This window comes from Arachis ipaensis, chromosome B04 (genome assembly GCF_000816755.2).
Source record: "Arachis ipaensis cultivar K30076 chromosome B04, Araip1.1, whole genome shotgun sequence".
Taxonomy (NCBI): Eukaryota; Viridiplantae; Streptophyta; class Magnoliopsida; order Fabales; family Fabaceae; genus Arachis; species Arachis ipaensis.
Genome location: NC_029788.2, coordinates 113,646,630 through 113,658,064, shown reverse-complemented (window position 1 = coordinate 113,658,064; position 11,435 = coordinate 113,646,630). Strand labels below are relative to the sequence as shown.

At 36.9% G+C, this 11,435-nt stretch overlaps 1 protein-coding gene across 1 annotated transcript; it reads right to left on the bottom strand.

Annotated features, from left to right (window-relative positions):
* LOC107636991 (protein FAR1-RELATED SEQUENCE 4-like) lies at nt 7,271-8,196 on the bottom strand. The gene is made up of 2 exons (XM_016340452.1): nt 8,044-8,196; nt 7,271-7,897 (listed from the first exon to the last, which is right to left on the bottom strand). The coding sequence occupies exons 1-2, from the start codon at nt 8,194-8,196 to the stop codon at nt 7,271-7,273; spliced, it is 780 nt and encodes a 259-aa protein (XP_016195938.1).

Genomic DNA, 11,435 nt, shown 5'->3' with positions numbered 1-11,435 from the left:
TGGTATTGGGAATTTATTTTTATTATGTTGACTGTTGAATTTTTAAACTTCTTTAATTGTCGTGTTTTAATTTTTTGTCATTGAATTTCATTGGATCAAGACTTTTGTTAGTTATTGCGTATTTGTGTTCTATGATTTTAATGTTATGACTTTGTGAAATGGGATGACAGATTTTTCTTTGAATTGATTAAAAAAATCGAACCAAACCGCACCGCAAACACCCCTAGTTGTAGGCAGACAGGCAGCGGCCGTTCAACAAACAAATCATCGCTCAAAGGTGGAGTACAATCGTTGATTACATTTAGACTTTTCTGTTGATGTCCATTTATTTTTGTAATGTGCATGTCTGTTTTCCTATTCTGAGTGGTCTATTGTGGTCCCTGTTGTTTCATTGCAGGGAAGGCGATTGAACGAGACATAACGGGGGTTGATTTCGTTATCACAAAGATATGAAAGTGTATTTTATTCGAGTTTGTTCCCAGTTATGTCTTGATTACCCGGTCTTTACCAGGCGTGAGTTTTACTCCCAAAATGGCAAGCAACTACGTGATTTTTAGGTTGTGCTTCAGTCTCAACAACATGGTATCAACTGGGTGGTAAATGGATGTTTCTTCGAGGACGAAGTGGAAGCAAGGCAAGATGCTACCTTTCAAATGCTGGAGAAGGTGTTGATTATGACGGGAAGGGCAATTTGCAATAGCGTGTTGATGGTTTAGAAAGATAGGTATCCACCCCACCATACCACAAAATTCGCACGCTTCAGGATGAGAACCATAGGATGCAGTCTGAGCTCGAGATGTTTCACGAGATGTTTGAAGAGTAACTGTTAGATTTAGTTTAGATTATTTTATGTTGGATTAGAGTTGGTGGTTTGGTTTATGTTGTTAACTGTGTTTACGTTATGTTAACTGAACTTGTTTGGTGCTTCATTTTCAACTAAGGTGTTTTGTATGCAATCATGCTACTTGTTAGTCACCATGAGTATGTTTGTATAACTGGTGTATGAAGTATAATTATAATTATGTAAAATTTTTGTAAATTTTAATATGACTTTCGGTTCATTTCCTTTGATCTTTAAAATTTTTTTCAAGAAATCATTCAAATATAAAGTTGACAAAACTTGATGCTGAGACATTTAGCTTTAAGTTCATTTTCCTAGGAGTTCAGTTCAGTAGCCATGTCACTCTTTCTTTGAATTTTTTAACATGTCACTCTTTCTTTGAATTTTTTAACATAGCTACGTGGGTGAAATTAGAAAAAAAATTTGACAATCCAGCCATTATATCTTTGTCAGCCACATGCCACGTGTGTTTGATTAAAAAGGGTTGGTATATAAATGACAGGCTTCCCCAGCACGCATCCTTTGTTAGATGTATATTTTTTACTCCAAACAGCAGTGTCACCTATGACAATATCATTTTATGAGGAAAAAAAGCATGGAGAGCACTACGAAAGAAGGTCTGAATGCTCCATCATATGAGTCGAAGGATCATTCGGTGCCGACGGAGGAGCCTGTCAACGGTGTCGACGACTAGATCAAGAAGGAGTTGATTACCATAATAAGGGTGTATGTTCTCTTTATACATAAACCTACCAATGTACTCTATTGCATGCTACGAATGAATATTTTTTTTGTGATTTCTGTCATGAGGATTGTCATTTTGATTTGGTTGTTCTTTGGTGTACATCATCTAGTGAGTCGCGACGAGATCGTCATGTCCATTTTGAGCGGGCAAGCGAACTAGATCCAGGCCATCATAGAGCTATCACTCATGAAAATGGTGTCGGAAAAGGTAATGCGGATGTCTCTGGATCAATTCATGCTGAAAGGGTAGGCCAACCTTCCCATGCACTCCTTGCGCATTTGGTCGATTCCCAACATGAAGACTCAACAAAGGGTTTAGGCCTCGAATGGAAAAATATTCAAAAGTCAAATGCGATTGTGCAGTGCAGATCGGAGAAGCATAAGGCTAGTAAGACTGGTCAGAAAGGTGCTTCAAAAGATAGTAAGAAGGAGGTTAAACCTGCTGCACCCAAGGTTTGCACCATATGTTTTTCATACTGTTGTCTACTATTCGACTGTGTAGGCTTTAGTGTCAAACTATGTTGACGTATTATTGGTTGCGACATATTTTTTCTTTAACCATTCCAGAGAAAGCTGGAGTTCCATGAAGAGAAGATTCTGATTTTGGGGAGTTGAGGAATATGAGACAACATGGTCATGGATCTCCGTTCACATTCTATACACATACCGGTTGGCAGATGACATCAGAAGATATGCCAAAGGTAATATGTTTGAAAAACGTTCGTCTCCGTTCGTATTAAATCTTTAATGGTGATGATTTGTTTATTTTTTGTGGAACTTTATGTTATCAGCTCTTGTATACTATTTATTTGTTATCTCAAAACAAAAATAACAAGTCTTGCATGTTCAACAAGTGTTTGGAATAGGCTAGCCCCGAGTTTTCAATCATATGTAGTTCTCTATGTTTTTTATGACGACCTATATTCTTCTGGCTATAGATCTAAAATATACTGGTTCTGTTGGGCCCAAAAAATATGTCATTTTTTGCTACTAAACGCTTTTATGACGTTCTTGTTTCAGTTTTAAGGAAATATTTTAGGCCTGATATTTACGTTGTTATCGGACTGGTTATGTTGGGCTGTCAAAAATGCATTAGTTCTCCACTTATGACCTTTATTTATGGATGTGGTTCTGTTGGGCCTAAACAATATAATTTTGCTCACCAGAAACCTCTTACATGGGTTTAGCATTTTTGGGCATAAACAAAATTTTCTTCTTCCACCGGTAACCTTTTGTAGTGAAGTGGTTCTTCTGATATTTCATAAAAATATATTTCTTGTCTCTGTATGCAATTTCTTTTAGTTACCTAGCTCTACTAGGCTTAAACAAAAACTTCATTCCCTCTATTAGTGACAATTTATTTACTTAGAAATGGTTACTTAGATCAAGGGTATGTTTGGCCTAAAAAATTTCTTTTTGACTCGAAACATTTGTTTTTTCCCACCGAACTAGCTGTGTTTGGGGGAGAGGGGGGACCTATTCAATGGTATATCTTTCTCGGTCCAAATAAATTAGAAATCATAGATATTTAAATGAGAGTGCAGTGCATGGATATCTCTTTCTGGCCCCCTCCCGGAATGCAATTCTTTGGCCATGAACTTGTTATACCTGCATATGTGTTTGATGAAGGCTTAGATCAAAGGTACGGCCTGCCATGACTTCACATAAATTCAACATTTGTATTTCAAGTGTTTACATCCATTTTGCCTTCTACTACTACTCTTGTGATAACATGTTGCCATTATTCGTAGCGAGATACTTGTCCAAAATGACCACTGTGTTGGCAACAAAGAGGCTTTGTGGACACTAAGACCTGGAGAAGATATTGTTGATGATGTAATCAATCTTGTAGTTGCGATGTTGACGGCAGGGAAGGACCAGCATCGATGGTGGCTTCCTACGACGTTTTTCGTAAGTATTCCTTTAATTCATGATACACGTTATCCAAAATATGGGTAACAAAGTTCATTGGTACTTGTTATAGCAAATTGCACTGAACTCGAATTTTCATTACAAATCAACTATGGATTACATAATGGCTAAGTACATGGGCTTGGCATTTCAATTCATTTTTTTGTTCAACGATGTTGTTGAAGTTAGCTGCAAGGTTGTCGTTCGAATGTAGATCTATTTGTTTCACCAACGTTTGACTTAAAGATATATATTCCCCTTCATATTGGTCACCGTTGGTACTTGATGATATTGGACATGTGGGAGGAGAAGCTGGTATACCTTGATTTGCTAAAGCATAGCTCGAAATGAGAACGAAGGGTCAACCAAATGATAGACGTGGTAAGTAATATCCGCCACTATTGTGCTTTACAATACATGTGTGACCTTAGTCCTATTACATTAACCGTTGTGAATTAATACCTACAGGCCCATTTTATCGACCACATCCTTGCTGATAAGGGGTGCTATAAAAAGCAAAGTATCACCTCTAAGAAGGTTTCGGCTTTCAAGTCTTCGAGCCATTAGCCTCCCAACAAGTTGATGACGCGTAAGTTACAAATTACGTTGCTCGTGTTGTTATTGTGTTTCCATTTTTAAACATGCGTGAAATTAATATACTGCTCGTATCGCTTATTCATGGAATTTAAATTCTAAAGCATGATGGATTGTGGAGTATGGATATCACAATGGATGATCTTCAGCCACTTGTAGGTCTCTTATGAGTTGGAGGTTAAACTTATTTGATATCATAATCTTTTATTGTTGATTAATTTTGTTGTAGTCTTACATTGTTTAATTCCGTGACTAAATTATCATGTTAGGAGGTGATTGACAGCACCCAGATGGCATTGGCCATAGACCTTGTCATGGACAGTCACAACCCTATTACTAAGAAAGTGACTGAAAGGGATATGAGGTATTGGAATAGGTCAAATAGGACATCTTACAAGAAGAAAAAGAGACAAGTGAAGAAGGCCATCTCCCCTATGGGTCCCTTGAGCCCTTCCCTCTGATGGATTTAGTAGCTGCCATGGAGCCTAATATGCGGGTTTTTTTTTTTTGCTAGACCATACTTATAGCTGTCGTGGACCTCCTTTTGTTGACTATTTGGTTTGGATGAGACCTTCCACAAGTATTTTCCTTATTTTGGTAATCTACGTTGCCAGTTGGTATTTGGTGCACTTAGAATTTAAAGTTATAGGGGGAGTTTTTAAATTGAACGCAACTTCATCAAATGTATGCTCCCGTCTTGTAAATTCTCTCCTACTGTAGAATTTAGCCTAGAGCAGAGAATATGAGCAGATTTTTTGATATCTACTTGCTGTTTGATTGTGCATTATTTGTGTGGATTATGTTAAGTAAATGTTGTCTATTATGATGTTGATATTTATGATTTTTCAACACATATTTCCAGCTGCATTGAGATGTTGGAGAAAGGCACATTTCCAGTTTTGCATTTTTAATTTCACAATGTGAAAATTAGGTGATACTTTGAAAATTATAAACTGAAAGCAACCGATGATATACAAGTAGTCCTATTACACTTGTTGTCTTGTATCTGTTACATGGATTTAAAGTTGTTTACCTTGTCTACCATTCTGGTTTACAGAATTATGATTTAAATTGGCACAATGGATGTGCTCGGACTTTTGTTACTAAAGCTATCAATACATCATCTCCCCTTTGATTCTTAATTGTTTACTTTTAAGAACAACCTAGACTTACAGTCAATTACATATGAAACCATAGTGTTGATACAACCACTTGATAACTTTTTTTGTTAAAATGTTTTAAATTTTGTGTCAGTTTGAAAACATATGATCATAACATGTTACTTCCATTTAATTTATTTACCTCAAATACATAACATGCTCAGTTTGCTCATCTAGAGAAAATTGCTGATGACACAAGCATTCCTACTTAGATGTGGAATACTAACAAACACAAAATAGAATTGGATTAAAAAGCCATAACGAAAAGACTCAATCTCACAAGTAACAAAATCCTATTTTGCAAGTTTTTGTCACCATGTGTTATGACCGGACCATGGCAACTGTAACACAATATTTAAAGAAGCAACATATGTTAACAAATATCCACAACATCCAGTGTGGAAACATAGTTTTCTCTGGCATTAATTCAACATATGTATTGCTGGAGTTAGTGCATAGAGATTCCTGAAGCACTATCACTCATTTTAGATACCTCCACACGGATGCCGCAAGGGATCTTCTATCATTCACCGTTTACTAAAACTAACCACGTAAACAAAAAACTGAAGTAATCTACCTTAACAGTCTATAAAAAAGCAAATTGAAATAATCTAGCATAATGTCATACTTTCACAATATCCCCACTGTTCATGGCATCAGTTGTAATGTTCAAAATTTTTTCAGATGACTTGCTAGCCTTTTGCTGACTCTGAGTATGTCATGCATCATCTACGTGGACATCCATATTCGTCACAAGATGGTAGAAAGGGCCTTATCTTATACAGTGCTCAAAACCAATCCGGGTTTGAAGGTTTTATTCCTCACATCAAAGGCGTAAGGAATACGAGGAGGCCACAAGCATGCTACCTCCTTAATCTTGCTACAGTGGTCGTTGTAAAACTTTGTTGGAAGGACAAAATTTCTGCTTCAGATATGAATATGTCGAGTCTTGTCCCCCTCATTTGGCCGAAACCCAGATTCTTCCACATCTGAGTTCTCCACCACTTCAGCTAGTTTAGGTAGAACCACATTAGACGCGTGACATTGAACCTAACCAAAACAAATATGGAATTGACAAAATTAAAATTTATCAAGCCCTTTCATCATTAATTTAGGCAAAAACATTATATTGTTCAATTCCACCTCCTAGTATTACTAAAATACACAGAGAAATACTTAATTAGCAACCTGCACCTCAAATTATTATTAAAAGGTCCAGAGAAATACATTATTACCAACTTTCTTGCCCTATACCTACTAACATAGACAAATTCCTTTTCTACTAAGTTAGGTAAACAAACCTTTTCATTTTCTGTTGGTGAGGATCCTTCGAACCCTAAGTCTGCTTCCTTCTCATCCTCCTTTGGGTCCACCTGCATCTTCATTTGACAGTTTTCAATGCAATGTCGCTTCGTGTCTCTGGCTTTTCGACACCTACTGCACCGCCTCTTTTTGTCACTCAGGTTTTTAATCCGGGGGGCCCTTTGGTCTTAACTACATCCTTCACCTCAGAACTTTCTTTTGCCTTTTCCGACGGACCCTTCGGATCGCATCTAACCTTAATTTGTTGACATAAAGCTTGTATGCCATTCATCGCTGTATAAAACAAAGTCGGGTTCTGTGCAGCTACAAACGAAAACCACTACGACGCAGAGTGCAATGCACCGTGATGTAATAGAAATTCCCTCTCACTCCACTCATCAGTTATTGCTTCACCATTGTTATCCAATGACATAGCATCCTTATGCCACCTCTTCAGTACCAATCCTGACAGAATTTCCATCGCATGCTCATGTTTCAAAATGAAGAACATGTGGCGACATGGGTAACCCTTTCGCAACAAAAAATGGCACGAACATTCAAGCCTATTCACCACCCTATCGTACAGTACCATTAGCTACCTACTTGGAATGCCATATTATTCGATTGTGTACACCATAGTCGTGGACCGTCGAACCTTTGCAACAAAGTCAATTGCACCGACACCTACAAATTCCCTCCTCACTTCCAAAAATAACTCTCATGTGTAAACAGTTACAACAAACCGCTCAAGTGGGTCCAAGCAAGTCGTGATCACTGGGTTGATGTGAATGGACCTGAAGTGGGCATCTAACTCAATATTTCGATACTTTTGTACCATCAATTTAACATTTTGCACCATCTCAAGGACACTGTGCCTTGAATTAAGAAACTTTTTGACATTCGCATTAATCCCTTCACATCGAGAAGTTGTACGAAACTCGACATAGAATTTGTCTTTTAAGTATGCATTTACCCACATTCTCCGCTTATTATAAGTTTCCTTAGCCCAAAAACTATCATCAAGTCCATATTCTTCAACAGTTGTATGCCATTCTGCCTCAAACTCTTCTATCTCCATATTCGAATACAGCCACATAGTGAAAAGTTGTTGTAACCCTCCATCTTTCACATTTGAAGTCAATTTCTTCTCCATATGCCATGCACACAACCGATGTGTGGCCTCTGAAAACACTGCCTTGATTGCTGCCCTCATTGAGTCACACCCGTCTGTCATTATCACCGATGGCTTCTTGTTGCACATGCCCTCCAACAGATTTTCAAGCAACCACGTGTATGATCCAACGCTTTCATCCAACACTAATCCAAACCCAAATATAGTTGTTTGCTTATGATTGTTCAAACCAGAAAAGATTACCAAAGGTCTCCTGTATTTGTTTTTCTTGTAAGTCGAATCGAAGGCAAGCATATCACCAAAGTGTTAGCAATCAACTCGGCTCCCACCATCAGCCCAAAACAAGTTTGCTAACATACTCTCGCTGTCAAATTGTACCTAGCCATGCACATCGGATCCGACACCGCTATTCCTTCCAAATAGATTATTGCGGCATTAGCGTCTCCATGAAAAATCTTCTCCCGCTTAGTCTTCTCGATATAGTTATAGGCATCATTTTTTGTGAAACCCATTAGAGAATACCCCCAGCTTGCCCTGCCATATAACCTAGGATCTTGGATGCTAGGACACCATGTATCTGCATGCCATTAATCTGTGCCTTAGCCGATGTATTCATTTTTCTGAAGCTGTTGATCATAAGAACCATCCTCATAAGAGTTAAATCACAGTTGTGATCTAATATAACTTATCTAACCTTCCAAATTTTATTGACCTCATCCCATAGGATTAACAGCTTCGCCTCATAATTTGTGTGCTTCTCCGATCTTTGGTCCCTCTTCCTGTCAAGCCTTTCATAATGTTTGCGCTGTCTCAGCCCTACTTTGTTGTAAAAAAAACCTCCTCCTAATCACCCTTCCATCATCATCCTTTCCCGAGTGACCCTTGCGAATAACGAAGCCATGACATTTGTCGTATCTTTTATAAAACTCATAGGCTGCTTCATCAGTGCGGAACACCTTCCTCATCATATCAGCTTCGGTCAACATTAGCACGTCTCCATGTTTAGTGACTTCTCCCTCCACGCCTTCATCACAACTGTGAGCATTAACGTCTCTAGTTAGTGTCTCGTTTCCTTTAGAATGTATTCCACCACTAGCGTCCTCTTGAACTCCAGCACCTCTGTTAACTCCATCATGTAGTTTAGCCTCCATGCACACAATTACACCAGTGGCACAAATCACCTTTACTTGCACAAATCAAATGGCAAAGTCAAAATATTCAAAATCCAATAACATCAAATACACACTATCCTCTACAATGTGAAATAAAATGCATTTACTACACCAACTAACACTGATTTTGAGTTCTTTACTGCTGCAATAACAAAACTGAATATAAATTCTGCAGAATCCATTAACTAGAGAAAAAGAGTTAAAATTCTTATTTTTAGAACTTAAAACTAACATTTCATTGTATTGAAACCGAACTCAATAATTATCAGCATGTATAACTCCTATATATAGTGCTAAACACCCTGCTACAGTGCTTTGCAGAAGCTAAATTTGACTAATTTTACTCCTACTAACCAAGCTTATCTGCCCAAACAAACTAATTACATAACATTCCTCAAATAAGAGTTAACATTTTAAATCATGCCTACATAATTGTAACAACTAAAATCAGCACAACCCGCATTAGAGATAAAAAGACAGCAACAAATTCATTTAACAACTACTGACTTCGGTAATTTAATATAAAACTATCTTGCACAACTATGAACAAAACAATTCAAGAAATCCACTAGAAAATATTCTTTATAATCTCTAATTTAACTCTACTAACCACTTCATATATACATATATTGAATTTGAAATAAACTTTACCCCTTTCCTTTATGCTACATACACTACCCTAACTGTCAGTAAGTAGCACTATGGCACACCACAACAATTAAATAATTAAAAAAATGCATACAAGACTATCATCTTCTCTCCTACATGCTTACCGATCAATGTTCCTTATGCTTCCCAAGATGTGAACTCCCCGTGCAGCTTCTAATGGTCTCGCCGAAACCGTCAACCTTCGTCACCTCCTCAGACCTTTCGCCGAACGCTCTTACAACAACAAAGACAAGTAGGCCTTTTACATTAACATATAGTATAAGAAACCACCTTCTTCCTTAAAGCTTGGTTCCTTCTGATTTTTACTCTCTCTCGCTCAAGATTGCCCTAACAATTTGATTTCAGACTTTACTCCTTTTTTTAAAAAAAAAAACATAATTATAACTATTGTTACTATTATTATCATGATTTATTTTCTCGGACTTTACCTTTATTTATGTCAACATCCAACATTTGTTGGGCCCAAAAAATGTCATACCACACATTTGTTGGACTTCCAAAAAAAAGCCCAACATAATCATCATCATTAACAAAACATTCCTGTCACTACTACATAATTGACTTTTACTAACATTTAAAAAATATTACCAAATCATATTAAAATGTTATCTATTTATATTAGTAAATTTTAACAAATGTTAAATATACCCTATGTTACTAAAGAGTTTTACTAACATTTTTCTAAAGATTTAATAACATTTAATAAAAATGTTACAATAGATCTTCTATAGTAATATTATGAGAAATGTTACAATAGACTTTTCTTAGTAACACTTAAAGAAATGTTACAATAGATATATTTTGTAACACTTAGAAAAATAGATAAATGGCTTGGGCTTGATCTATTCATCCTTACCATTCAGCCCATTAGCCTTGTTTTGTCATTCATTCAACTTGGGCTGCTTAAATTGAATTATGGCCTGCAGCATAACATAAATAATTAGCAATGTATACTTATTAGTTAAACAACTCTAATTATTTATTTTGCCAAAAATAATGTTTGTCATCACTAATTATTTTAGTTAATTTCTCAACTCAACAATCTCCCCCTTGATGACAAACATAATTTAAGCAATAATCAAAAGGAAATGAGTTTGAGTCAGGTTTAGAAAAACTCCCTTTGATTTTATGTTGCTCCCCCTGAATCTATGCTTTCCTCTTTGTCCCTGTTTCACATTGTACTTAAAGAAAGCACAATAAAGAGTTATGTACAATATATCTTGTACAAGGGATATCAAATGAGCAACATCACATAATCAGCCCAACATCAAGTTATTACCATCAGCAAACAGATTCAGCATGTGAGAAACAAGTATTAATGCAGCAAAGATAAGTAACAAGTCTACTGTCCTATCCTATTGCTATTGCTATTTTACTCCCCCTTTTGTCATCAAGGGCGGATAAGAGCAACAAAAACAAAGTTATGCATCCTGCAGAAAAGAGTTAGAGCACAGATCAATGTACTAATTCAGTTGTCTAAAGAGCATCAGTAGTAAGAGTTATTACAGTCATCCAAAAAGAAATAGTTCAAAAGTAGCAAAAGAAGCAGAAATCATGAGACAAAAAGAGAGCAGCAGCAGTTTTTATGAGACAAATCCTAGGCATCAGAACCATTCCCTTCCGAAACAGCATCCTCTTCAACATCAGTGGCAGCATCTTCATCATTTTGAAGGTTATCAATGAAGGTCATCAGTACAGCCACCCTATCCCTTGACTTCTTCAGGAAGTTCTCATGCTTGCTAGCCAGCTTCCTTTTCTCTTTGCTCAATTCAATCAAGTGATTCGATTGAGAGACAAACTCTTGAGCAACATCCCTGACCACATTCAGCTGAGTGGATTTCTTCCCAGTGGAAATGGAAGTACCCTCAGTGGACGGAGCAGTAGAATCATCTGGAATGAACTCTTCATCA